Source organism: Bos indicus, chromosome 25 (genome assembly GCF_029378745.1).
Source record: "Bos indicus isolate NIAB-ARS_2022 breed Sahiwal x Tharparkar chromosome 25, NIAB-ARS_B.indTharparkar_mat_pri_1.0, whole genome shotgun sequence".
Taxonomy (NCBI): Eukaryota; Metazoa; Chordata; class Mammalia; order Artiodactyla; family Bovidae; genus Bos; species Bos indicus.
The window spans coordinates 39,902,981-39,930,785 of NC_091784.1; the positions used below are offsets into that span (position 1 = coordinate 39,902,981).

Sequence of the window (27,805 nt, forward strand, 5' to 3'; positions counted from 1 at the left end):
GGCGGGCGCCGGAAGTGGCAGATGGCCCCGCCCCCTACTCGGGTCTCTGTGGAGCCGCGGACGCGCCGGCTTTGAGCATCCCTGGCCAGCCAGGCGGGAGGCCCCGGAGCTCTGGCTCCGGAGGCAGCGGCTCGGCCCGCCTTCGACATGGCCAGCTCTGGAGAGGTACGGCCGGCGCTTCTCCGCCCTCCTCCCTATCCGGCGGCTTTGGCCCCGCTCGGTCCTCCCCATCCCGACTTCGGTTCCCCTGCGTCCTTTCCGTTTCGTTCCCTGTCCCGCTCCATCCTGCCCGTCCCCACCTCGGTTGGCTCTGTGCTTCCCATCCGGTCCCCCAAGCGCGGCCCCGGGCGGTCCTTCACACTCCGACCCTGGCGTCGGCCTGGCTTGGTCCTTGCTGCCCCGACCTGGCCTTGGCCTCGCCGGCTCCTTCCCTTCCCGTCCGTGGCCTTACTCGTTGCCCCATCCGTGACCCGTCCCGCCCCCTAGGACCTCACTCTGTCCCTGAAGGTGTAAGTTCTCTCAACCTTCGGTTTTCCTTCCCTTTCCCAGTCCCTCCTCCTGATGGGCAGACCTCTCCCCGCTCCCTGCTTTCCCAGAGTTTACAGCTCCTCTGCGCCTCCCCGGCCCTTTTCCCCTGCCCCGGGCCTTGGCTAGCTCTTGGAGCTCTGAGATGTTCTTTTCCCTGCCTGCTTCCCATCCCATCCTTTGTCGCTGAATGTTCAGTTTCAGCCCAGCCCACTTTTCTCTGAGCCTGTTTGTTGTGTGACTTGCTGGGCGGGTAGTGGAGGAAAAGCCATTTCACCAGGGGGCCTTATGACTTAACTCTGAATCCTCCACAGTCTGGGTCCGACAGAGAATCCCGCCGAGTTCCTGTAATGTGGTGCAAGGTATTCTCTCTGTAGATTAGGGAGTGGGGGATCTGGACTCTGACTAGGGCCTTCCCATTTGCTGCTTCCTTCCTACTTTTATGTATACTTGTGTGCACCTGTATTTATGGCTATCGTCGGGGACCAGCAACCACTGAGTGAACTTCCTGAGTCTTATGGGCTTGCTTGTTCTCTGGGGAACTGGAGTAGATGGGGCATGGGTACACGGAAGGTGGCTAGGGTTACTGACAGCTCTTCAAGTGAATTTGGGTCAGAAGTGGCCCCTAGATTGAGAGGGAGGCTGTGTCCCCCCCCAACACACACACACTGGTGGTAGCAGTGAAGGGCCAGAGAGTACCAGCTCCCCCAGAAGAGTCATGGGGGTAGACTGGCTGTGTTAGCAGGTTCTGGTTACTTGCATGTGCTTAGTGTGTGGGGGGCAGGCGCGGGGGGGAGGGCATGGAGGGCATCTGCTACTGTGGTCTTACGCGGTCCTGGTGCAAAGGCCCCTCTGTTTCTTGAAGTACATGTTGGGGAGCTGCCCAGTGAAGCCTCTTGTCACATCGTGAGCATCTCTTGGTTTGAGAAGAGAGAGGGGAGTCTTATTCTATCCTGGATGTGGAGATAAGGTCCCTTTCTCTGTGTTGTGCTTAGTTGCTCAGTCATGTCCGGCTCTTTGCGACCCCGTGGACTGTAGCCCGCCTGGCTCCTCTGTCCATGGGGATTCTCCAGGCAACAATACCGGAGTGGGTTGCCATGCTGTCTTCTGGGGGATCTTCCCAACCCAGGGATCGAACTCAGGTCTTCCGCGTTGCAGGCGGGTTCTTTACCAGCTGAGCTACCAGGGAAGCCCCTTTCTCTGGGTGGATCTTATGATTGATTGATTGATTGATTGATGGAGATATAGTTTGCATACCATAAAATTTATATACTTTTAAAATATGTCTTTTTATTTTTTGGCTGCTCTGTACAGCATGTGAAATCTTAGTGCCTCGACCAGGGTTTGAACCTACATCCCCTGCAATGCAAACACGGAGTCCTAACCACTGGACTGCCAGGAAAGTCCTTAAAACTTACACTTTTCAAGTGTATAATGCAGTGATTTAAAAAAATATATTCACAGGGTTGTGCCACCATCCCCACTATCTGATTCCAGAATGGGGCAGTCTGATTTTGAGAGTCCTTGGTGGGTTTGAAATGCAGATGTCCTCCTCCTGTCCTTCTGAGGAGCTGGGCTCTGCACTTGTAATAGCTCTTCAAAAGATTCTGAAGCAGTGGTTCACTGACACCCAGTTCAGTGCCTCTTTCCACTGGGCATTAAAAGGTGATCCCTGTTCATGAGCTGTTCCTGGCCAAGTGAGGAGGCAGTACAGCGCACCTGATGAGGCTGGAGGGGGTGAAGGGTGGCTGGGCCAGCGGTGGAGGAGCAGGGTGAGTTAAGTGTGTCTGGGGTGCTGGAAGGGCTTCTTGAGGAGGGAGCCTTTGAGCTGAGGTTTCCAGAGTAGCAGTTTCCCTTGTGTGGTGGGGGCATCATTGAGTGGAGGGAGCAGCTGTGCCAAGGCTTGGAAGTCCGACTGCTGGGTATTGGGGGCCATTCTGGAAATTGCCAACTAGAGAAGCAAAGACTTACGAAGAGGGGCAGTGGGGCTTGCCTGGTTGGTCCAGTGGCTGACTCTGTGCTCCCAAGGCAGGGGGCCCGGGTCAGAAATTAAGATCCCACATGCTGCAGCTAAGAGTTTAATACTAAATAAATAAATAAAAATTTAAAAAGGCAACGTGAGAAGCATCCTTTCAGGTTGCTCCTTTGATTAAAAAACAGCATGACAGAGTTCCACACACTTGCAAAAGAATGTTGTAATGAATTTCCCTCTATGTACTCATCGGCCAGTTTTTAAACAATTCTTCTTGGAGTGTAGTTGGTTTAAACTGTTGTTGGTTTCAGCAAGGTGAATCAGCTCTATGTATATACATACCACTTTTTTTCAGGTTCTTTTCCCATATAGGTCATTAGAGAGTGTGAGTAGAGTTCCCTGTGCTTCATCGTCCAGTTTTAATAGTTAATACAGGACTGATCTTGGTTCGTCTCTGACCCTTGCACCCCCTCCTTGCCCCTTGGGTTATTTAGAGCACATCCCAGACACCTCCTCAGTTGATCTCTGAACCCTGCGATTTCTTTGGGTGCCTGACTATAAACAGTCAGACAGTGAACATCCTAGGAGGGGATTTTTTTACGGGGCCAGTACCTAGGTTTCAGCTTAATTTGGCTTAACTTTTTTAAAAATTGTGAAATATTACACATTCTGAAAAAGAACGTAACACAGTTTATCGAATAAACTCTTTGAGCCCCCACTCTTGAAGTGGTTTTCAGCGTGTAGTCCGGTGCTAGACGGCTGGTTCCCAGGTGTGCCTGATAAGGATCACCTGGCCCTGAGCAGGGATTTCCGGACACCCCAGGAAGCCCCATGCTGGACCCTACCGGAAGCCCCTGCGGCCCTTTTCCGGTGGTAGAGGGCGGGGCGGTCTCGGGCTCAGCCAATCAGGCCCTGTCTTGCGTATCCTTGCCCTCTGACCTCGGGCTACTTACCTGACTTTTTTTTTTTTTTTTGTAAAGATGGAGGGTGGGACTGCCTCAGTTTCCCGTGCTGAGAACACATTCTCCGGAGAGGCAGAGGGAAGCAGGAACGTGTGTATTTGGGTGTGCGTGGACGTGGGCCTTGTGCGGCCCACGTTTTTATTTGGCGAATGAAGAAGCGAGAGGCCTCCTGTCTTCCTCCGGGTGGAGTCGCCTGTGTGCTGTTGCCTCCGCAGAGCCTTTCCTGGGGGGCTGGGTAGGGGTGGGGGGGTGCCTCGGTTCCAGGGAGAAGACTCTATTGGTGCAAACCCTGGGCCTCCTTCCAGCATGGGCCTTCGGGAGACCAGGGAGAACCGATCTGCTCTGCTGCCTGGGCGGCTGCTCCTCACACAGGCCCGCCGCCCCGAAAGCCCGTGCCTGCCCGGGGTGGAGCGTGGGACGCTGGCCTCGGGACAGCTCTGGGGGGTGCAGCACGTGGAGAACACGATCTCGCAGCATGTGCTGGGGCTGGACGGAGGAAAACGCTGGTCAACTCCTGCTTTGTTGTGTGTGTGTGTGTTTTAATGTAATTTCTGGGTGGTAGTCTCAACTGCGGAAATTATATGATGCTGGCGTACCTGAGACAGTTTTCCCCCGTGTTCTCTTTGCTCTGCAGCGGCATTCTTACTTTGATAAATCTGCGAATCGCGGGGGGAGGTCGGAAGGGGTTAGCCTCGGGTTGCTCGGCGGAATTGAGGCCCAGCCCTTCCGTCTTGTCCCCCAGGAGCCTGGCACACCGAGCTCGCCTGATAATGATCACCGCTGGTTCCACCCGCTTTCGGGAGACGAAGTCCCTCGGTCTAGGGTGCGGTCTGCGAATCTGATTTTTAACAGATGTGCCTGGGCGATTCCAGATAATTGGACCTGGGAAATTCCTCAGGGAAGTAATGTATGGTTCGAAAGAGTGGACCCAGAATACAGCGACCCAGGGCAACTTGTGGACTTGGGCCTGATGGCCGCCTGCTGCCCTGGTAGTGGTGGGAGGAAGGAAAGAAGGAAGAGAAGGCAAATCTGGCTGCCGCCTCTCAGGAGAACGGGAAAGTGGGAGGGGCCGGTGCTGGTAGGTCGGCAGTGGACGTGCAAACGTTTCTTGCCCTGGCCAGGGCTTGGCTTGATGCAGAGGCCAGAGGGGCGTCGCAGTCAGAGCTCCCAGGAATCCCCTGGTGCCTGCATGGGGTACGCAGAGGGGCCCTTCCTCCCGGACTTAACGGTTGCCATGGCAGCAGCACGGCTTTCCAAGCCTTGACGCTTCCATCCTTGGCAAGTATTACCAGCAAAGAAGCAGGCTGGAGAAGGTGGGGCTGGTAGACAGAATCATTGGGCAAGCCAGTAGAAATAGTTCTGGGTACTCTACTGGGAATGTCACAGAGGCACCCCACTCAGGTCAGTTTAGAGGCAAGAGGGTCCTTTCCGGAAGTGTTGGAAAGATACAGGGATGCCTCTCTCCCGCCGCCACCCCCCCCAATGGGCTCTTCTTAGAGAATCCCAGTTCCCTGGCCTTGATTCAGGGATTTCCTGTCACACTAACAGAGGCCTAGTCCCTCTCCCTCTTGGTTGTACAAGGCACTGATCAGTAAGATGGGAAGCCCACATTTGGGCAGAAAATCTTTTGTTGATTTTTGCAAAAAGAAAATGAAACAGTAAGACGTGTGGACATCTTACTGGAAATACCAACAAGGGTTTCTAACCAGAAGTGGAGAGAAGCTACGCTGCCTCCATTGTTTTTTATGAATCTTTAAGATTTTTAAATGGCATTGGTCTGGTTGGTGCTGCTGCTTAATTATGAGGGCTTCATCATTTCGTTCTCTCCTTTTACTCGTCCTTAACAACAGCGCTGAGAGGTGCCCATCTGGCGCTGTTCTGAGGAGCTGATACACAGTAACCCTTAACCTATCACAGTGATCCTGGGGGGTGAAGACCAGGTGTCATTATTTCTGGATGGAATTCACCTGCCCAAGGGTTTTACGACTGACACTCTGGGCTAAGGAGGAGAAACCGCAGCTTTCACCAACGACAGCCTCAGCTGATGGTCGTGAGTTGAGTCGGAAACCTGCCAGACTTGGCTGAGGAACTTCGGTAGGAAGAAAAATCTCTCTTAAATTAAAAAAAAAAAATTGAAATTTCATTTAGACTCTGTTATGTTCAAAGAGAGATCCTGGTGTGCAGCTTGGAAAGGGAGCTTTTAGAGAATGTCCAATGTCTCTTGCTCTGTAGTTAAGAGTTTTGGTAACAGCTCCTCCCCACGGACCACGGCGAGGACTTCCCTTGGCTGAGGGCTGCCCTTGGAGATCCCATGGAAATTTGGTGCCCCTTATTTTCAGGACACGTGCGATGACAGCGACACGGCCCCGGTGGCAGACAGCGCCCACCTGCTGGGCTTCTCCGACGAGATCCTTCTGCACATCCTGAGCCATGTGCCCAGCACGGACCTGGTTCTGAACGTCCGGCGCACCTGCCGGAAGCTCGCAGCGCTGTGCTTGGACAAGAGCCTCACCCACACGGTGCTGCTGCAGAAGGACTACGAGGTGAGGGGCCCGGAGGCAGCGTCTGGCGTGGGGGCAGAGGTGGGGAACAACCGAGGTGCCCTGCTGAGGCCTGGGGTGCCTGCTGCTGCTGCTAAGTCGCTTCAGTCGTGTCCGCTCTGCGACCCCATAGACGGCAGCCCACCAGGCTCCCCCGTCCCTGGGATTCTCCAGGCAAGAACACTGGAGTGGGTTGCCATTTCCTTCTCCAATTCATGAAAGTGAAAAGTGAAAGTGAAGTCTCTCAGTCGTGTCCGACTCTTAGCGACCCCGTGGACTGCAGCCTACCAGGCTCCTCCGTCCATGGGATTTTCCAGGCGAGAGTACTGGAGTGGGTGCCATCGCCTTCTCCGGGTGACGAAAGCTGGGGGCGCAGGGACTCTGCTGGCGATCCAGTGGTTGGGACTCCACCTGCAGTGCAGGGGGTGCGGGTTTGGTCCCTGGGGGGGAACTGAGAGCCCCGCCTGCCTTGCAGCGAAAGAACCAGAACATAAACAACCAGGGCAATGTTGTAACACATGCAGTGAAGACTTTTCCAAGGTGAAAAGCCTGGGGCCTAAAAGTATGGCTGTTAGCCACCTGGGCCAGGGTGTAGGTGAGGGGGGTGTTGTTCTGGGAGGGTCTTAGGTCCTGGCACCAGGCCAGGAGGGAGACGGATTTCCAGGTTGAGAGTTACCCAGGAGTGGACTTGCAGACCCATGAAAGGTGTTGGGCTCTCCTGTGAAGTTGAGCACAGTTGGAGGCACCACTTCGGCCCCCAGCCGCAGCCCAGAGTTGAGGTTGCCTGCATCCTCCCCAGTGCTTGATGCTGTTAGTCTTTCTGGTGGTAACCATCCTGATGCACGGGAGCTGGTATCTCTTTGAGGGTTTAACTTGGTTTCCCTGATGAAGGACGCTGTGACTTCTACTTTCATCAGCTGCAAGGGCGATTTGTGTATCGTCTCAGAAGTGTCTGTGCAAGGCTCTTGCCCACTCGTTATTGTCTGTCTTTTTCTTAATGAGTTTTGGGAGTTCTTTGTATGTTCTGGTGCGAGTCCTTGATCAGATGTATTGTGACTGTTTCCTCACAGTCTATGGCTTGCTGTTTCATTTTATTAACAGTGTCTTTTGAGGAGTGTAAATTTTGCATTTTTTTTGTTACTCGGTCGCTAAGTTGTGTCCCACCTCTTTGCAATCCCATGGATTGCAGCACACCAGGCTTCCCTGTCCTTCACTATCTCCTGGAGTTTGCTTAAACGCATGTCCATTGAATCGGTGAGGCCAGTCTTTTGAAGAGTGTAAGTTTTTTATTTTGCTGATGTCCAGTTGAATTTTTGAGTTCCTGTTTTTTGTATTCTGTTGAAAAAAATCTTTGTGAGACCTGAGGTTGTGAAGATTTCCTCCTGCTGTCTTCTTTCTTCTTTTTATCTAACGTTGTATTACTTTTAGGTGTACATGGTAATGGTTTGCTGTTTGTATGCAGTGGGGAATGATCATGTCGAAGTAACAGTAGTACCTTATGGAGGTATAATTGTTTTTTCTTGGACGAGAACTTTTAAGATCTTCTCTTGCAGCTTTCACATATGCAGTATGTTTGCATCTTTGTGATAATGATGTGGGGTTATTAGCTATGGTCCCTGTGCTATACTTCACATCCCCAGGACTTATTTTGTAACTGGAAGTTTGTGCCTTTTGATTATCCTCTCCCTCCAAATCACCAATCTGTTCCCTCTATCTATGAGCTTGGTTTTAAAACTTCCTGTCTTTTATGGAAGTCTAGTTGACTTACACTATTATATCACCTTCAAGTGTACAACGTAATGATTTGATATTTTTCTAGATTACACACCATAGAAAGTTATTATAACATTATTGGCTCTATTCCTATACTGTAAGAGTTTTTTTTTAGCTCCACATATAAGTGAGGTCTTACACTGTCTGCCTTCCTCTTAACTGAGTTCACTTAGTGTACTTACTTAGCTCACTTGGTGTAATGCCCTTAAAGCCCATCCGTGTTGTTGCAAATGGCAAGACCTCCTCCTCCTCTTTTTTCTGACGGGAATGCCACACTGCGTGTCTCAGGCTCGTCTTCCTTCTCCGCTCGTCTACTGATGGACGCTCAAGTTGCTGCCATGCCTTGGCTGTTGTCACTAACACTGCTGTGAGAAGGTGGTGCAGAGAACCTTTTCGAGTTAGTGTTCTTGCTTTCTTTGGGTAAATGCCCACAAGTGGACTTGGTAGGTCATTTGGTAGTTCTGTTTTTAATTTTTTGAGAAGCCGCCATACTGTTTTCCACAGTGGTTGCATCAGTTTACGTTCCCACTAACAGTGTCCAAGGGTTCCCTTTTTACTGCATCTTGGTCAACGCTTGTTATTTTGGTCTTCTTGATGATGGCCATTCTGTCAGGTAGGTGTGAGGAGTTTTTTTTTAATTTAATTTTATTTTTTTTGGCCGCGCAATGCAGCATGCAGGGTCTCAGTTCCCTGAGTAGGGATCGCTCCCTGCACTGGGGTCTCAGCTACTGGAGCACCAGGGAAGGCCTTACCTGGAGTGTTTAGAATGTGTCTTTCACCTGTGCGGTTCCAGCTGTGGACATCGCTGTAGAGAAGTGATCACGTGCACGAGCCTTACATACACAGACGCTCGATGCTGTGTTGTCGGAAGGCCGTGGTAGTCGCTGGGCCCACCAGCGGGCTGGATGTACTGTGGCTCCCTGACCGTCCAGGCCAGGTTTTTGAGGAACATGTAACCATGTGAATGTGCACGTGATGTAAAAGAAAGCAAGGGCCAAAGCCCGCTTTCTGGACACGATTCTACTGTATGATTTGAAAGAAACCCACACAACACGAAACTTCCCTTCCTAACCATTTTAAGCATGCCATGCTGTCAGCCCTAAGTACACTCACAGGGTTACGCAACCGTCGCCACTCTTTCTGAAAGTCTTTTTAATCGTCTTAAACAGAAGTGTTGGAACTATTAGGCAGTACTCCCGTTCCCCTTTCCCCAGGCCTCTGGTAGCCTCTGTTCAGCTTGCTCTCTCTGGTCTTGCCTTTTCTGGATCTCTCACATCAGTGGGATCAGACAGTATATGGCCTCTATGACGGGCCTCCTGGAGCATTCCATCCTCAGGGCTTGCCCCGTGCTGTCGCAGCAGCCGAGCTTCATCATTCCTCGCTGTGTCGAGCGGAATCGCACTGCGTGGACAGACCCCACTGCCTTACCTGTTCAGCGGTCAATGGAGAGCTTGGGTTGTTGCCATTTTTTCGATTGTTGTGAACGGTGCTGCCGGGAGCCGGGGTCTGCTGGTGTCGGTCCCAGCCCTGCTTTCAGTCCTCTCGTGTGCACACCTGACCGTGGACTTGTGGGTCACGAGGTGACTCTGGCTCTTCAGGGGATCCACCAGACTTTTCCCCAGGGGCTGCCCCACTTTCCCTCCCGCCTGGCCGGGGCTCTGAGTGCTGGCGGGAGGTGAGTGTGCGGGGAGGGATGAGGCGGCTCCCTGACCGTTGGGGGGAGGATGCGGGCTGGGGGATGAGGGCAGAGTTGATGCTAGTGCCTTCAGCCGCTCTCTGTCCCCCTCTCCCCGCCATCCGCAGGCCAGCGAGGACAAGGTGAAGCGGCTGGTGAAGGAGATCGGCCGGGACGTGCAGCAGCTCAGCATGGCCGGCTGCTACTGGCTGTCGGGCACCACGGTGGAGCACGTGGCGCGCTGCCGCGGCCTGGTACGCGTCAACCTGTCGGGCTGCCCCCTGACCTCCCTGCGCCTCTCCAAGGTGCTGTCAGCCCTGCCGCACCTGCGCTCCCTGGCCATCGACGTGAGCCCCGGCTTCGACGCCAGCCAGCTGAGCAGCGAGTGCAAGGCCACGCTGAGCCGTGTGCAGGAGCTCAAGCAGACACTGTACACACCCTCGTATGGCGTGGTGCCCTGCTGCACCAGCCTCGAGAAGCTGCTGCTCTACTTTGAGATCCTGGACCGCACACGGGAGGGCGCCGTGCTCTCGGGCCAGCTCATGGTGGGCCAGAGCAACGTGCCGCACTACCAGCACCTGCGTGTCTTCTACGCCCGCCTGGCCCCCGGCTACATCAACCAGGAGGTGGTGCGCCTCTACCTGGCCGTGCTCAGCGACCGCACGCCCGAGAACCTCCACGCCTTCCTCATCTCCGTGCCCGGCAGCTTCGCCGAGAGCGGGGCCACCCGGAACCTGCTGGAGTCCATGGCCCGCAACGTGGCCCTGGACGCCCTGCAGCTGCCCAAGTCTTGGCTCAACGGCTCGGCCCTCCTGCAGCACATGAAGTTCAGCAGCCCCTTCTACTTCAGCTTCAGCCGCTGCGCCCTATCTGGTGGCCACCTCCTGCAGCGCGTCATTGACGGTGGCAGGGACCTGCAGAGCCTGGCCGGCCTGAACCTCAGCGGCTGCGCGCACTGCCTGGCGCCTGACTGCCTGCTCCGCAAGGCGGAGGACGACATCGACCCCGCCATCCTGGAGGCGCTGGTGGCGGCCTGCCCCAACCTGCGGCACCTCAACCTCTCAGCCGCCCACCACCACAGCCCCGCGGGCCCCAGCCAGCACCTGTGCCAGCTGCTGGCCCGGCTGCCCCACCTGCGCTCCCTGTCGCTGCCCGTCTGCGCCGTGGCCGACTCCCCGCCGCGGGCCGACCGTGCGCCCATACCGCCCACCATGCGTGCGGTGCCCCGCGGTTTCGGCAAGAAGGTCCGCATCGGCGTGCAGTCCGTCCCCTTCCCCGGGCCGGCAGGCCCCCAGCCGTCCTCGGTGTTCTGGTCGCTGCTGAAAAACGTGCCCTTTCTGGACCGCCTGGAGCTGATCGGCTCCAACTTCTCGTCCGCCATGCCGCGCAACGAGCCCGCCATCCGCAACTCCCTGCCGCCCTGCAGCCGGGCGCAGAGCGTCGGGGACGCGGAGGTGGCTGCCATCGGCCAGCTGGCCTTCCTGAGGCACCTGACGCTGGCCCAGCTGCCCAGCATCCTGACGGGCTCGGGGCTGGTGAGCATCGGCCTGCAGTGCCAGCAGCTCCAGTCGCTCTCGCTGGCCCACCTGGGCTTGATGGGCAAGGTGGTCTACATGTCTGGCCTCTCGGACATGCTGAAGCACTGCAAGCGGCTGAAGGACCTCAGGTGAGGGGCCCTGCCGCAGCCTCCAGGGCACAGAGGGGAGTGCGGAGTGTGGCCTTGAGTTTGGCGAGCGTGTTTGCCTTCCTGCCGCATGCCTGCCAAGACGGAGGGCACAGGCCTGAGAGTCTCGAGGGCCGGGGGCTTGACCAGGGACTGACGGTGTGTAGTGGGGGGTGTCGGGGTGTGAGTTGGAGCGACAGCGGTTGGTGGCATCCTGGCAGAGCACACAGGAGGCCGTGCTCCTGAGCCCGGTCTGGGACATCGCCCTCATCGCTGGCGGTTTGAATGCCTGTGTCCCAGAGGCTCGGGCGCTGGTCAGAGAGGGGCCTGAGCCCCTGCCTGTGCCCACAGAGCCTTACGGAGCAAGCTGTGGAGGCCAGATCCTCACTGGGCGGAAGGGCGAGGGACGACGGGGGCGGGGGTGCCACACACACCCTGCCCTAGGGCACAGCCAGTCATGGCAAGTGCCTCTTCCTCCTCCTCTGCCCTGCTGCCCTGGCCGCAGACACTGCTGGTCACTCGCGCTGAGTTCGGCTAGCCCTCCAGTGCTGGCAGCCTGCAGGTGGAGTGGATGGGCCCCCCACGCCCACCACACCTGCCATGAACACCCATGACAGGGGCATCTCTGGGGACGGACCTGGAGGTGGCGGGCATGTTAAGAGAAAAATAGACAAGTGTTGAGGAGTCTGTGTGTACCGCGTGCTCTCCTCGCTGCTGCTTGAGCAGCGAGGTCCCCAGTGGGAAGCGAGGTCCCGCATCGCCACCTAGTGGCCGAGGTGTTGCAACGTGTCCTTCGCTGGCTGGCGGCATCTCCATCCTGCAGGCGGCCAGGGCGCGGGTGGGGGGTGATTGCAGCCCAGCAGTGTTAGGTTAGGGCTTGTCTCCCTGCTCCAGTGTTCCCATTTTCAGCAGCCCTGCCCCTGGGGGCTTCCTTCCTGCCGGACCCGGAGAGAACGTGAGGCCTTTCAGAATCATGCCCAGAGGGACCCCCGTTCCCCACGGTTTTAGGAGCTTAGGACTTCTGTTTACATGTGATTAAAGCCCCCAGCTCCCTGCTGCGTTTCGTTTCAAGGCCTGGTGACTCTCGTGTGGGACAGCTCTGAACAGACATCCCGTCACCTCAGACCTGATTTTAAAGTTGCTTCCCTGTCCTGTCTTGTCCGTGTCCCTGGGCATCAGGAGGCTGAGTGCTGGCCCTCGGGCTCTTGTCTGGGGAGGGGGAAGACAGCCCCTTCCCCATGTCTGCCTCACCCAGGGCATCACTGCGTTCAGAGCGCTCAGGCTCTCCTGACGCTTGGAGGCTTTCTGCCCCCAGCACAGGCCTACTGCCTCTGCGGGGAGCGGGCTCAGGGGGTCTTGCTGCTTGTCCTGGAAGCCTCTCTTTTGATGACGAGAGCCCATGGCTGCAGATCAGCTTCTTGGGGGCTGCCCGGGAAGTCACTCTCAGTTTACCAGGCAAGACGGTTTTGGGGTTCCCTGTGGGTCTTACATGTTGATGGAGGTCTTGCCAGCCTCCCAGGCCCACCGAGAGTGTCAGTTTCTGTCCCAGGTGTTACACCATGTTTGTGCTGGGGGTGGTTTGTGCAGTGCCTGGGCCTTGGAGGTGGGGGTGGCTGGACCCAGAGGGCTCAGGACTATGTCACCCCAGGTGTGGCGGTGTCCCCACAGTGTGGGCATGGCCTGGCGCAGGGCTGTCCTGTGCCTTCCTCCCGGCCCTCGTGCTAACAGGGAGGGTGAGGGCCCACAACGGCCCGCACAAAGGCCCCCAGAGGCCTGGGTGGCTGGTTGAGAGGGAGCCTTGCCTGGTGCCCACTCGCCGCCCTTTAAAGCATCCTCCTGGTCAGTCATAGGGGGCAGACGTAGCTCTCTGAGCTGCAGTTTCCTGCAGACGTGCCCGAATCTCCATCATCCCATGAAGCCCTTCTCGCCCACCACAGCGCCTGTGCGCTCTCTGCCCGCTCTGGGCGGATGTCTCTGGCCGGCCTCTCCCTCTTGTGTTGCCAGCCTTGAAGTGGCTCGGGCCACGTGACCGTGGACTCCCCCAACAGTCAGAGCGAGTTGTCAAAGCTCAGGTGACAGCCCAGCATGTCTGAGAAGTGCCGCTGGGGCCTGGTTCTGATCCCCAAGGACGACCCTTATTAACAGTTTTCCTTGTGGGAAGCTTTCGGGTGGACTGGATCCATGCTGACCTCTGTCCGTGAGGCCGCCTAGGACTTCCTGTATGATTTACCAGGAAATGATCTTAAGCTCTGCTTGTGCCCCAGCTCCCTGCCCCGGGCTGCTGTGCCCGTGTCCTGGGGCTGCCCTGACAAACGACCACCAGCTGGGTCACCCAAGACAACAGGGCCATCCTCTCACAATCAGGAGGCCAGAAGTCCCAGGTCAAGGTGGGTGGGAGCCTGTGCCAGGCCTGTCCTTCGGCCTCTGGTGGCTGCAGGCAGTGTGAGCATTCTTAGGGTCGTGGATGTATCCCTGCAGTGCACCCCAGCTGTTGCAGAGCCAGCTCCCTGTGCCGTCACGTGGCTTCTCAGGGACCGGTCATTGGACCAGCTCCTGCCCCAGTCCTGCGTGCCCTCATCTCAAGTCATTTGTGTCTGCAAAGACCCTGCTTCCAAACACGGGCCCTCTCCCCCGGCGCCCCGTGCAGCTCCCGAGGGTGTCACTGCAGCACGTCTTCCGGGGCCTGGTGCAGCCGGTCCCCGCACCCCTCCCCATCCTCCTGGCTCTCAGGCGCTCTGAGAAGGCAGTGCAGCCGCAGAGCGAGCCTGCTGGGCCTGTGGGCCCCCGGACAGGAGCCCTGTCGTCTCATGCCGCATGTCCTGTCTCCCCGCAGGTTGGAGCAGCCCTACTTCAGCGCCAACGCCCAGTTCTTCCAGGCGCTGAGCCAGTGCTCCGCGCTGCAGCGCCTCTGCCTGGTGTCGCGCAGCGGGACGCTGCAGCCCGAGGCCGTGCTGGCCTTCATGGCGCGCTGCCTGCACGTGGTGGTGTGCCACCTGTTCACCGGCGAGTCGCTCAGCACCTGCCGCAGCCTGCAGCAGGCCCTCCTCCGCAGGTGAGTGCGCGGGCCCCTCGCAGGCGGCAGGACCCTCCTCGTCGTCATCCTCCGGCTTCTCAGGAGTTCCCCGGGGGACAGCTGTCAGAACCGGGCACCCACGTGGTGCCACCCGTCACCCTTCAGCCTTAGGCTCCAGGCGTCGTTTCCCCGTCACGTCGTTTTTCTGCACGGGTTCGCTTCAGAGCCCCTGTCACGCCTGGTGGGCCGTCTTCTGGAGAGCTCTGGGCCAGCCGGGTGCCTGGGGAGGCTGCTTCCAGCCCTGCCTCACACGAGGACCTCTGCCCCCTTCTTTCCTGAGAGCCTCCACCTCGAGCAGCAGAGGCCTGGCTCTTGTCCCTGTGCTGTTTGCTGACTTGTCCTCGTCCCCAGCCTCCCACCCCCACCCCGCAGTGTGCAGGGTCCTAGAAGTGATAGGGCGTGTCCAGGAAGTGGCTCGGTTTCGTGCTCTCTGCATGGCCATCCCACACCTAAGCGTCCCTGTGGGTGGGAGAGCCCCTGGCCCACAGCCTCGCCCATGCGAGACGCTGCCAGATGCCCGGGGCTCCTGGGCGAGCCTGTCCTCGCACCATGAGTCTGTGCGGTGTGTTTCCAGGGAGCATCGTTTCGCGTGCCTGTTGCCGGGCTGCGTCTCCTTGTTTGTGGCCGATCCCCTCATTCCTGGCGGGCCCTACTGTGGGGCTTCCTCAGGGAGTGGCGGCGCTTGGGGCCGGTGAGCCCAGAGTGCGGCCGCTGTGCCATCGCCTGCCGTGCGCCCGCCTCTCCGCTGCTGGCTTTCCCTACCATCGGTGTTCACTGTGGACGCAGGTTACGGCTGTGGGTCCAACAGCCTCCCCTGCTACCCTCCTACGCCCCAAGCTTCCTCTTAAATCTGCCACTTGCCCTGGCCCCTGGTCCGAGAACGCAGGCAGCAGAGCCTCTTGGTTGGTGTATAAAACGCAGCTCTGTGGGCTTTGAATGACAGCTGCGGGGAATCTCCGGGGCAACTGCCAGACATGAACCTGACCCCTGTGTGCACAGAAAGTTCAGAGACTCCTGTAGAGGCTGCTCCCGTGGGTGCTAACCTGAGCACGTGGCAGCTGCCTTTGGCCAAGTAAGCGTGTGCTGTCGGTCTAGCAGGAAATGGTGAACTTGGCTTCACCGGCAGTTTGTAGGGAAGCAGTTAAGTGAAGCGATGTCTGCAGGGTCCACTCCGGGGGACACTCCGGATCCTGTGACCTCTCACCTATGCACTCCGGAAGCTCTCTCTGGCGCTCCGGAAGTTCTCTCTAGCGCTCCGAAGTTCTCCTGGTCCCTGGGGTCCTCAGTGAGGGCGTTATGTCAAGTACAGAGATCCTTCTGGGGTTTCTAAGCCTTCCAGCGCACACTGGAGAAGTCAGGGTTGGGGGTGGAACCTAAGTCTCAGAGAGGTTGACTGCAGTGCCCTCTGATGGCTGTGCGCCTGCCAGCCGGGCCTGGTGAAGCCCTTCCCGACGCTAAAGACTTGTTTTTCAGTAAGTGTGCTAAGTCGCTTGAGTCGTGTCTGACTGTGTGTGACCCTATGGACTGTAGCCTGCCAGGTTCCTCTGTCCATGGGGTTCTCCAGGCAAGAATACTGAAGTGGGTTCCATGCCCTCCTCCAGGGGATCTTCCCAACGCAGAGAAGATGGTATTTTTAAAAGATCTTTAAATATGTGTAACCTAAAGTTTCTGACTTTAACTGTTTCATGGTGTGCGGTTAGCGGCACCGAGCACGTTCACAAAGGGAGCCTCGTTCTACTTTTGCTTCTGTGGACTGTACAGACATCTTTTCAGTCTCCAGTTTTCCATGTGTCTGCGTTGGTTCAGATTTAGAAGCAGCAGGCGTTTGCGGGGCTGTGGGTCAGGGCGGAGAGCTCACAAGATTCTGCCTTCTCGTGGGTGTGTGTGTCCCCCTTGCCATCCGGGCCTTTGCAGAAGGTGTGCGGTGTGTACACACCAGGCCGTGTCCTTCCCTAGTGGGTCCTGGAGTTTGACAACCGGTCCAGCAGGAACGTGTATCGGCTCTCAGGACTGGAGTGAGGGCCTGGAGCAGCCCTTCCTGGGGAGGGGGGTCTGCCCCGAGCGGGTCCCCAGGGGCATGAAGTGCTTAGGCCCCCTGGAGAGGAAATGTGGTGACGCGGCAGTGCCCCTGGCGGCCGTCGAGTGTGGCCCTGGGGGTCCCAGCCCCCTTCTCCCAGATCTCCACGCCCCGCGGATAGGGGAACGTGATGGAGGAGGCCAGGCTGGTCACAGAATTACAGACGTGGCATCAGCCAGGTCTCCGGAGTCATAGGGCTCAGGCCGCCCCACCAAATGGTCCTTATGGGGTCGCCGGTCCTTGCGGTTTGCTGTCGCCTTCCTCAGGAGAAATCCTAGCAAGGGTTTTCTCCTCCCTGGTGTTCATGATCTTTCTAAAAACAGACCGTAAAAAAAATAAATAAAAATAAAAACAGACCGTGGATCAAGCTGTTTTCAAGTGGAAGCTCCCCTTGGCTCCCCCAGCCAGAGTGGCCAGCAGTTCTAGGAAGGAGTCGTTATGTGCTTTTGTGCTGATTTTGCTGAGTTAACGCTCCACCAGGGGTGTCTCTGTGTGTCGTTAAAGTTGCACACATTCCCTTTTAAGGACGTTGTGGTGGCTCTGGCCTGGCCTTCACAGCTGACTCTGCACTCGTGACTCCCCTTTCTCTCAGGCCTGCGCCTGGGAGCCTGGAGAAAGGCCGGGGTTGTGGGGGGCACTCCCCACTCACCACTGTGTCTCTGCCCTCGGTGTCCGGGCCTGAGGTCGACGTTGGCTGGGTGGATTTCCTGGGCGCAGGCTGGGGCCATGCTGGGGACCCGCTGAGCAGCTGAGGTGCCTGGAGCCCTGTGGGTGCTGGAGCGTGGCCCCCCTGTGGGCTCCCCCTGCCATGTCCTGCCTCTGTGGTTCCCGCCGCCCCAGAGCCCTGTGAGCTGTGTGCCCCGAGCCCCAGCACAAGTGGGGAGACCGAGGCTCCGAGAGGCTGGAGGTATAGCGGGACCCGCGCTGGAAGGACACGTCTGTGTTCCTGCAAGGCCTCTGCTGCGGGGCATGGGGTCCCGGCTGCGCTTCTGCGAGGCACCCAGCAGGTGGTGCCTTGGCTCAGGGTGATGGCGCTGGCTTCAGGCATCACAGCAGGACGCATTCCACCTGGGATGACGACCTGGAGGGGCTTGTCGCCACCTTTTCTCACGTGGTGCCCTGCCTCAAGCTCAGAGGATTACTCAAGCACCTGCCCACTCACCCGCATGCCTCTGAGGCCCAGTGGTTACGATTCCAGGCTGTCACTGCCATGGCTGGGCTTCCATCCCTCATCGGGGCACTGAGATCCCACAAACCACCCGATGCAGCCAAAACAACAAAATGAGGCGAAACAAAACAAAAAGTCATGTACGGAAAATGACCTGCTGGCCCTGTTACAGGCAGAGATCTGAGTGTCCTGGCCTGCCTGCGCAGCAGAGGGGGCGGGCCCAGACACAACCTTCACACCAGGCAGATGTCCAAGGGCGCGGGACAAAGAAAGGACCCAGCCTCCCCTGTGGGAAAGGCAGGAAGAGCCCTGCTTGTGGAAAGTGCAGGGCAGGCTGTGGTCTGCTCTGGTATGGGTGGTGGTGACCTCCTGGAGGGGGGTGGCCGCAGAGTCTTATGTGGGCGCTGGTCACACGGGGCCACACGGCCCCTGGAGCACGTTGGTGCAACCCTTCCCACCCCTTCAGGCGAAGCCCACTCGTGTTAGTGGAAGGAGGGGACCACCTGTCACCGGAGGCGGGTGGGCCAGCTCTGTGGAGGCTGAACTCACAGCCTCGGCCCAGCCACGCTCCAGGCTCCCGCCTGCAGCTGGGCCTGAGGCAGGGTTCACACCAAGCCGGGCCTGAGGCAGGGTTCACGCCAAGCTCTTCCTGGCGGAGTTAGCGCTGTTTGTTTTTAGCAGAAGACGGAACACAACCCAAGAGAACGGCAGTAGGACTTGCTGTTCAGTCCGTCAGTCGTGCTTGACTCATTTGCGACCCCATGGACTGTAGCCCGCCAGGCTCCTCCGTCCATGGGATTTCCCAGGCAAGAACACTGGAGTGGGTTGCTGTTTTCCTTCTCCAGGGGATCTTCCCGACCCAGGGATTGAACACACATCTCCTGCATTGCAGGTGGATTCCTTACCACTGAGCCACGTGGGAAGCCCCCCATTTGTAGGAGACTGGGAAGTAAATGATGATGCATCAAGCCAATGTAACGAAGCGCAGCCTGTAAGAGACTTGGGGTCCCCACAGGGAAGCTTTCAAGGCGTGTCTCAGACAAAAGCAGGGGCGTGCGCTGTCTCTCTCTGGCGCCTCTCGGAGGCGTTTCTTGAAGGCTGTGAGAAGCCTGCCGTGTTGGTCCTGGAGGTGTCTGTGTTGGGGGAAGGGGAGGTGCCCCAGGGACACCCCAAACCAGCTGCTCTGTGTTCTGCTTCGCCCCGGCCCGCCTCCTTCAGGCCTTTCTGGTGACAGAGCCTCACACCGAGTTACCAGCTCCAGGGGCCCAAGCCCATGGGTTTACGATCCTGTTCCTCCACATGGGCGGGCGGCCAGTGAGCCCTGACACGGAGGGTCTCTCCCTGCCCGCTTCTCTGCACGAGGGTGGGTCCAGGCTGCCCCAAGGGGCCCTAGGGGTCCCCGCAGGCCTGGCAGGGAGCTTGGAGGGCATGCCCTGCACACCCGCCTGGAGCGCATCTTGAGTTCTGAGAAGCTTTAGTAACTGTTTTATTCTTGGCCACTGCCCACCTCCCTGCTTCTTGAAAATCCCTGTTACAGCGAGAGTGGTTTTATAAAAGGTCTTATGACTTTGGCTTTTCTATAAGACTTTTATCTGGGTGGGGCAGCAGGGGGACCCGAGGCTGCCAACTTTAATTTCTCTCCTAGTTTCTCAGGCCAAGAAGCAAGCCAGCAGGTATTACTCAGGCCCAGAAGCAAGCCAGCACTGCTGCCAGGCTGAGGCCCCAGCCGTCCCCTCCCGGAGCCCTTCCAGCTCCGAGGCACCTGCAGGGCCAAGCACGGAGACCGAGGTCCCTGGGGCCCCCTCGTGCACTCGCGGACCGCGGGCTCAGAGCTGCCTGCACGGGACGCCCCTCTCCACGTCCGCTGGGCCGCGGCCGGGCCTGAGGTCCCGGGGCTGTGGCCGCCCCGTCGAGTCCTGTGTCAGCAGCGACCTTGGGGCTCAACCTCCCCGCCAGCCGCCTCCCCATGTCAGCCACAGGCAGACGCACCGCAGGCTGCCCCTCCTCATCCGCCCACCCCCGGTCGCTCTGCAGCTGCGTCCCCTCGGGTCCTTGCTGTGGCATCCGAGTCCGCTGTGGGCCCATCTTTTGACATGTTGACGTGTTCGTGCCCTGGGATCCAATGGCCCTGTTTCTGGAATTTATCCTGAGGAAACGGCTCAAGCGCGTATATGATTATACTGTGTGAAACGAAGCTTACCAATATGGTTGTGGGAAGGGGTCCCTAAACCGTGTCCCTGGGGGAAGCGGCCCGCTGGCCGGGACGGGACCATGGAGGAGGTGGTCCCCGCCCGGGTGCTTTATTGCCTTGGGCGCAGGTTGGTCACAGCCCCGAGGACTGAAGGAAATTCACCAAACCCGACTCAGGCTGTCTGTGTCCTGAGACGTCGCCAGGCCGCGTCCAGGAGGAACGTGCTTAGCACAGAAGGAGAGGGTGCGTTGGCGCCACGGGAGGAGCTGGGGCCCCTGCGCTCACCTTACATTTCGGCGTGTTTTCTCTCTGAACACAACAATGGTTTTAAGACAAGCAAAATCTTGTCTGCTCCCTGGAGGCTCGGAGAAGGCATTTGGGGCAGCTGAGCTTCTCAAGCACCCAGAGGCCCCTTGGAAATCCCCTGGTGTGTGTAGAAAGTTTTCGGTGTGGCTCCTCCCTTCCGACCGCTGCAAGTGCCAGAGAGTCAGTCTGGTTGAACTTTCTGAAGCTCTGTATCTTGTTGGTGCCCTCGGGCCCCCAGGAGGGACGGCATCCAGGGTGGCGTCTCCTCTCGCCATCTAGAGCTTTTGTTGCCCCTTGTGGGGGCCAGGTGGCCGAGCTCGCAGATGCCAGGTTCAGAGTGAGTGTGGACTGAGCTCAGGCTCCAGACACCCTGCCTCTTCCTACCCTAGATGAGATCCAGGCTAGCAGTGAGGGGAGGCAGGGGCTTCCCCGCCTCTGCTGCCCAGGATGGTGTGGGGGTTGCTGAGGGTGGACCTGGGCATGGGGGGGGCGGTGCCCAGGTGGGGGTGCCCAGGAGGACACACACACCATGCCTGGAGGTGAACCCATCAACCTGGCAGGCCTGGTTTTTGTCCTTGCAACCTCAGGCTGCATGCAGCTTTGGGTCTTGCCTCTCGCGATGCGATTCGCCCTGGTCAGGGTAGCGGCCCTCAGAGGCGGCCTCCCCTGCTGTGGCTCATCCATCTGGTTCCAAACATAGGGGACAGCAGGAATTTAATTTTCTTGCCTTGTATCGATTTACTCCAGTCTCAAACCACACTTGAATTGTACACACAAACATTACAAGCCATGTGCAGGTGACCCCGCAAAACCCGTGGATCGATGGCTCTCCACACGAGCCCCACCAAGAGCCTGTCTCCCCGCCCCCAGGAAGGGAGAGGGGACCTCAGCCCCACCCTCGGAAGGAGCGATTGCTCTCCCTGCTGCTGCCCCTCGTCCACGTTTTGTCCACGCTTCACTCTGCGTGGGGACGGTGAGACTCCAGCTGGGAGGGCGTGTGGACTCCTTGGTCTGGGAGGTGCCTTTCAGAGGTATGAGGGCGACTGAGCACCCCCCAGCCCCCGCTCTGTCAAGATCAGGGCTGACCTGGGTGCTGACCCCAGAGAAAGCCTTCGGAAGGACGTCGGTTTACTTGGGGCAGGAGTCGCATGTCAGGGCTGCTCTGAAGGGGCAGCTGCCTTCCGGGCTCCGGTGAGAAGTTAATCCCCTTCGGCATCTTGACGGCGGCTCCGTAAGAGCCTCGGGGAGGCAGGTGGGCAGGCAGGCATCTTGCATGCACGTCCCACACCTGAGAATATCTTGTTTCAAGTCAAGTAGATCGCACAGCAGGCTTGCAGGTGAGGACTTGCCCACGAGGTTCATGGTCACAGACGCTCCCACCAGGAGCAGAACACGGTGCTCAGAACCGGAGGCATTTCCTCAGCGTCTTTATTGGCGCAACATCAGGTTTTACGAATGGCTTTCTGGCGTTCAGTTTGCACATGTCGAGATCCCGTGCAGTGCCGCTGCGGGGATTGAGGGAAGCTGGGGCCGCCGTTTCCTCGTCCCTTGCAGCAGGTGTGGGCTGGGGGCGGCCTGGCTTTAGCTCTGGCAAATTGTGTGGCCACCTTCTTGCCTCTCGCCCTTCGCAATAATATGGGATGGAAGTTCCTCCCGTGACCAGAGGCACCTTGGCTTCCGGGTGGGAAGGGGGCGGTCACCTCGCTGGCCAGGGCCTGTGGGGAGGTGACCTGCGGTGACATCTTGTCAGCTGCAGCGCGGTGCCCGGCCCGGCAGATGCTCCTTGTAAACTGTCCCCCGCCCCACGGGGTGGAGCCTGGTGCCCAAGGCTGCACGAGGTGGAAGGCTGGTCTGAGGTGCCCGCAGAGGTCCGGGGCTGGCGGCAGGCACTGGGGCATGTCCTCCCGGCAGAGTGACGGCGTCACATGACTTGGGAGTCGGTGTCCTTCTGGAAGGTCTGTGTGTGCACAGGGTTGGCCGCCTGGCCCCCGTCCCTGCCGAGTCCTGCCTGTGCAACCTCGGTGCTGCGGCTCCCTAGTGTCACCTTCAGGGACCTCCCCGCTGCCCCGGGGAGACAGGGCCTGCTCGGACATCGGGAAGGCCCCCGCGCACACTCCCGCGTCAGCTGCCGCACCTTGGGGACACGGCCTGTCTGCGCGCGGCCTGCTAACAGCTTCCCTCTGGTTCAGTTTCCAGGCGGAGCGGCCAGCGCTGAACGTCGTCGTCTTCCCCCTGCTCCACGAGGGCCTGACCGACGTGATCCGGGACGTGCCGATGGTGCACCTGGATGAGGTCACCTTGTTTAAAAGCAGAGTGGCCGAGGAGCCCCCCAACCTGTGGTGGTGACGGGAGTGGGTGCCTGGCGGCAGCCACGGACCCAGGACAGCCTGGACAGGCGTGTGGCCTCCCCCTCAGCCATAGCTGCTGTACCTGCCCGCCACCCGGGCCCGCACCCCCGGGCTCCCAGCGGGAAGGAAGCCACCTCCCGGGCTGTCTCGTGCGCCCGCCCGGCCCCTGAGCGCTTCCTTGTGAGGACTCCACCTCAGCGCCCCTCGGCTGAGATGGGGGGGAGGGATGCGAGGCCGGCTGGCCGGTGACGGGGGGCCCGGCGGGGGTGCCTTCAGGGGTGCGGACTCACTGGAGCCAGGTCCCAGAGCCCCGCATGGCCCCAGTGCCCCCCGCCCAGGAGTGTCCCTTGACTCTGTGTTGCTGGTCGGCGGCCTCCAGGCTCTGGGGAGGGGCAGAGGGGAGCTCCAGGTGTGTGGCTGCAGTTTGGGGCTCCCTTCTTCCTGTTAACCCGGTTTTGTCTCCGGTTCCTTTCCAGCCAGACGACATCAGGCAGGTTGAGGCCAGCAGCGGGTGGCCAGGCGTCCCCGGCTGCACGCGGTCACGGCCACCGGCTTTGGAAGCTGCAGCTCCCTGTTTCTGGGGAAATGTAGGCAGACCTGCTTCGTTAGAAAAACTTGAAATATCAGAACCCAGAAAGGACGTGTGAGGCCGGAAAGGCAACCCCATTACCCTATTTCAGAGAGCTGTGTTTAGCACTTTAAAAAATGGCACTGCAGCTATTCCCAAAATGGGGGGTGGGGGGGGTGGGGGGCAGCCTCCCCATGTCCCAGCCTCACACCCTGGGGTCACCGGGTGCCTCTACCTTGTCACCCCGAGACTCTCCCCCAGAGCCATCACCCCCACGGCTGGTGGGCTTCCAAGGGCGCCGGTTGGGGTCCCTGCACCCAGAGGCTTGCCCCGACACCCCTGGTGACGCTCCTGGAGATGTCCCAGGAAGGCTGGGTGGCGTCAGGGGGCCTTCCAGCCGGGGGCTGCTGGGTCTCCAGAGAGGCTGCCTCCCCAGAGCCCGGGGCTGGCCTCCTTCCCACTCTGGGCTGGGCATGCAGTCTGCCAGGCCCGCCTCGCCGCTGCTGCCCACCTTGGCTGCTGTCTGCTCCGTGGCCCCCAGCCTCGCTGGCTTCCTGCTCGGTTGCACATGCTGGTTGCCCCCGTTGCGTGTCTCTTGTCCTGTCGTTCGCCTGTTGAAGGGACCTGGACCCTGAGCCCACATTCACCTGCCCTTCCCGGGGTCCTCCTGGGGCAGACAGTTCAGCAGCCCTCCCCCCACCAGGCCCAGGGGATCAGGAGGCCTTCGGAGGGCAGAAGCGTGCCTGGGGTCAGGGTCCCGGACGCACACACGCCCCCAGCGCTCCGGTCAGTCCTCCGAAGCACCATCTGTCTGGCGGCCTCCTGCCCCATGGCCCTGGCCCTGCTCTCACCTCCCTGCACTGGGCAGACCGTGTGTTTGCACGTGGAGCTGGGCTCCTCCCCCACCCCGTGGCTTTCCTGCTGTGGGTGCCGTTGTCTGCTCTGGAGCGTGGGGTGCCCCCTTCCTTCCCCAGGTGCCGCTGGCAGTTTTCTGCCTCCTGCCTGGAGGGACCAGCGTGCCGGCTGCTCCAGGGGAACGCCTGGGGCCCTCACCCCACGCTCCTGGCTGGCTCCTCTGGCATCCTCGCAGGTTGCAGGCCAGACCGCCCCAGGCCCCGGAGAGACAAGGCCACATGCTGTGAACGAGGGTCTGAGAGGTGGTGGGATTCCCCCCGCCTCCATTCCTGGGCATTTCTGTCGGATGCACCTAGAGACCACCTGCAGGGCCATCGGGAAGGTGGTGTGGGGACTGACCGCTTCCCTCAGAGCAGGGCTGTGGCCAGCTTCAGCCTGACCAGCCGGGGGACTCGGCCCAGGATGGGGGCAGGAGACCCAGGGGCCCTGGTACTCATGTCTTCATCCACAGCAGCTGGACTCAGGCCAGAGACAGACCTTCCCCTGGGACCCTCCCCGCAGGCAGCCATGGTTCTCATAAGCAAGCGCTTTCAACCAACAGCCTCGTCTGTGCCAGCCACCAGGGCTGGGAGGGGCCGTTCACGGGAGGCTGGGGCGCGAGCTGCCTTGGAAAGCAGCCCCCTGAGAGGGGCTTGTGTTTTCAGTGTCCCCCGACCACGCTTTACTTAGAGCAAGCATTTCCCCCGCTCCTGCCGCCGGGACAGGACGCACCAGATGTCAGTAATGTGCTTATTCTCACTAAGTGCTATTTTGGCACCGTTGTTAATTGCAATTTATATTCTGCAGCATTTTATGCTGGGAGAAGAACCCACCCTGATGGTCCCCAATTGGCGGAACTGGGCTGTTAAGCGGCGGACCATATGCTGCCTGCGGAGAGGGGCCTGGTCAGCTCTGGGGCCTGCGCGTGCACGCATGTGTGTGTGTGTACGCGTGTGTGCTGTGTGCGTGGAGCGTGCGTGTACATCTACGTGCCTGCACGTGTGAGTGTAGTCAGCCATGTAAGGGTTCTGTTTGTGGTGCGCACACGAGTGTGGGAGCACACGTCTGCATGATGTGTGTGCGTGGTGTGTGCGAGACAGACACCGGGGAGCGGGGAGCGGGGAATGAGGGAGGAGGGGACCCAGACGGATGTTTGTGTCTTTGTTAACAAGAGACCCCAGCTGGCCTCCGGAAGCCGCCCCTCTGCCGGTGCCCCGCCCTCAGACCTGAGGCCCCGCCCAGACCCAGAGGCCCTGCCTGCTCCTGGGGCTGGGCTCTGCTAAGTCAGTGCCTCCAGGCAGCCCGGCCACCCGCCCGAAGGCGATCCCGGTCCGGAGGCCTGTCGGCTGCCTTTCGAGGACCTGGGAAGACAGGACCGAGGGTACCTTTCCCAGGTCTCCAAGGGCTTCTCCTCTCGGGCCTGGGGCTGAGGTGCCCTCTTCCGGTGGCTGTGCAAGGCTGGGTGTTTGAGATGATGCTCCCTTGACCCCCTGCCCAGCCCCACCCTGAGGCGGGATCCGGGGCCCCAGGAGCAGAAGTTTGGCAGATGCCTGGCCTGGGGAAGTGGGGCCGGGGTGCCCGGGTCTCTGCTGGCCAGAGGGCCTGAACCCAGCGGTCACAACCTCATTGCCCTGGTGGTCTCCTGGTGCATGGCCAGGATGGTGGCGGGTCCCAGTGCATACCCTGCCAACCCGCCCAGCCTGGCAGCGGGGGGCCTGCCGGGATGGGTCCTCCCTCCCGTCCCCCTCTGCTTCCTCTCGGCCTCCCTGTTCCGTTAAGATTTGCAAAGTGCTGAGACCTTGGAAAAAGAAGGGGGATTGGTGGGTGAGGATACTGGAGTGTGGCCCCCACTGAGGGAGACGTGGACGCCAACGCCTGTGGTCCTCGTGGCCTCGGCCCTTGGCCCCCTCCCTGTGCGGAGGGGCTCAGGGCACAGGATTCTGACGAGCAGTGTCTCTGGTCTGCCGGGCGTGATGAGCAAACACCCACAGAAACTCACAAACCCCAGGTCCCACACAGGCTGACCAGCGTCGTCTAAATTACTTTCTGAAGTTTTTTCAAAACACTCTGAAGTATGAGGTCTTGCATTAATAGCACAGGGTTGGGGCACCAGCTGTACCAGACTCCAGGCCAGCAGTACCCAGAGGCTGCCCTGCTGTGCCCACCGGGGGAGCGAGGGTGTGAGAGCGGTGGGGGTGGGCGGAGGGCTGTGTGCAGGTGTGTGCTTTTGCCTGGGTGCCGTGGCACGTGACACCCCACGGCCATTGGTTGCCTCCAGCCAGTTCCTGGCTGCCACTCGGACTACTGCCCGCCCGCCCACCTGCCCATCTGACCACTGCCTGCCCCTCTGGCCAGAGAGTCCCGCTCAGCACAGGATCGGTAGTGAGGGGGTGGGGTGGGGGGTGCCAGGGTGTCTCACAGCATGTGTGTATGTGACCAGGTGCTAAGTGACCGAATTCGCGTCACCTGCCTTTCAATGACAGACCTCTTTGTCCTTTGGTGAAGCTGCTTCTGAATTTTGTGTTCCAACTTACATTTCGAATGGGTATTTTCATGTAAATTTGTGGCATGTCAAAAGTTTCAAATAAAGTGGAATTGATTTAGCAAAACCGGGCAGCTGTGTGGTCCTTCCAGCTGGGGCGCCCCTGACCTTTCCCCTGCGACCCCCTCTGCAACCCCGGAGGGTGGGCCGAGGTGGGGCACTCCGGTCACCTGCTGCTGTTCAGGTGTTGAGAACAGAATCTCTACCGGGCCGCTTGAGGGTCCCTGGAGGGAGACGTGAGACCCCAAACGGGGCCCATTTGCTGCCTGGGGCCGTCAGGGGGCAGCCACTGACTCGGCCTTTGGGGGCTGGAGGGTGGGGGGGGCAGAGGCCACGAGGAGGGGCACAGCCAAGGCGGGGCTGGCGGGCAGGGATGCAGGACGCCAGGGAGACCCAAGCTGCCCTCCACACGAGGGCTCTGTACAGCTGGCAGAGGCCGGGTCAGCGCAGGTGTTATGTGGGGGCTGTGGGCACCGAGTCGGTTTCGTTTTTACTTAATACACATACTTGTATTTTCCAGGGGTAAAATGTACACAACATAAAACTTGCTGTCTAAACCATTTGTATCTGGACAGTTCAGTGGTGGTCAGTACATTCACGTGGTCGTGTAAGCGGCTCCACCATCATCTCCAGAGCACTCTAATCCTCCCAAACTGAGACTCTGCCCCACTAACAACTAACTCCTCACCCGCCTCCCGCAGCCCCTGGCACCCACCCGCCTCCCTTCTGTCTCTATGAAGCTGACTCCGGGGAACTCATCCAGTGAAATCACACTGTATGTGTCCAGTCGGGACTGGCACGTTGGCAGCGTCGGTTTTACGTGGAAACTTCCTGCCCTAGATTGGGTTCCAGGACCTGCCTGCAGCCAGGGGGAGGATGGAGAGGGACCGTTGAGGCAGGGGCTCAGGGCAGGTGGGCAGGTGTCTGGGGAGAAGTGGGGACCTGGACTTGGGCCGGGCCCAGAGGTGGGCAGGACAGAGGGGCAAGGGCAGGGGCCATCAGGTGGGCAGAGGGGGCCAGCGACGCCTCCTGAGCCACCGGGTGGTCCTCCAGGTGAGCCGCCTACCTGAGCAGCAGCAGCCACTCGGGAACAGGAGCCTCTGTCCCTCCCGGTTCTGCCTGAGCCCCGGGTGCCCCCACGGGACTCCCCACAATGGTTCACTTCCAGCCGGGAGCAGGTGAGCAGACTGAGGGGATGATCCTTGAGCGATCTCAGCAGTGACCCTCCCAAGAGGGGCAGGATTGACCCTCTGCCCTCTGTGTCCAGGGCAGCAGCAGCGGGCATTCATTGGACGGGAGGGTGGGTGCGAGAAGCCCCCGCGGGCTCTGCTTCACACACACGGGAGACATGGTCCCTGGGACCACAGGCCAGTGGGGTGGGACAGGGGGTGCAAGGCTCAGAAAACCGCACAGCGAACCCTCAACTGCAGGCTGGGAAGAGCCTTTCAGAGACGCTCCGGGCTTCCGTGGGAGGCTGTCCGCACAGATCACAGCGAGGTGGCTGACCTGGGCTCCGCCTCGTCCGGAG

At 59.5% G+C, this 27,805-nt stretch overlaps 1 protein-coding gene across 3 annotated transcripts in view; it reads left to right on the plus strand.

Moving 5' to 3' along the window:
* Nucleotides 1-27,805, plus strand: part of FBXL18 (F-box and leucine rich repeat protein 18) — a 65,020-nt gene continuing 37,215 nt past the window's right edge. Inside the window, exons 1-5 of one of the 3 annotated variants that reach the window (XM_070780254.1) lie at nucleotides 4-165; nucleotides 5,799-6,002; nucleotides 9,576-11,113; nucleotides 13,944-14,162; nucleotides 22,115-26,344. In XM_070780254.1, coding sequence (XP_070636355.1) covers nucleotides 148-165; nucleotides 5,799-6,002; nucleotides 9,576-11,113; nucleotides 13,944-14,162; nucleotides 22,115-22,271 — 2,136 coding nt within the window. In that variant the 5' untranslated portion in view covers nucleotides 4-147 and the 3' untranslated portion in view covers nucleotides 22,272-26,344. Of the gene's footprint in view, nucleotides 166-5,798; nucleotides 6,003-9,575; nucleotides 11,114-13,943; nucleotides 14,163-22,114; nucleotides 26,345-27,805 lie in introns of those variants that run through there. The other 2 variants (XM_070780253.1, XM_070780255.1) reach the window with 2 other exon arrangements.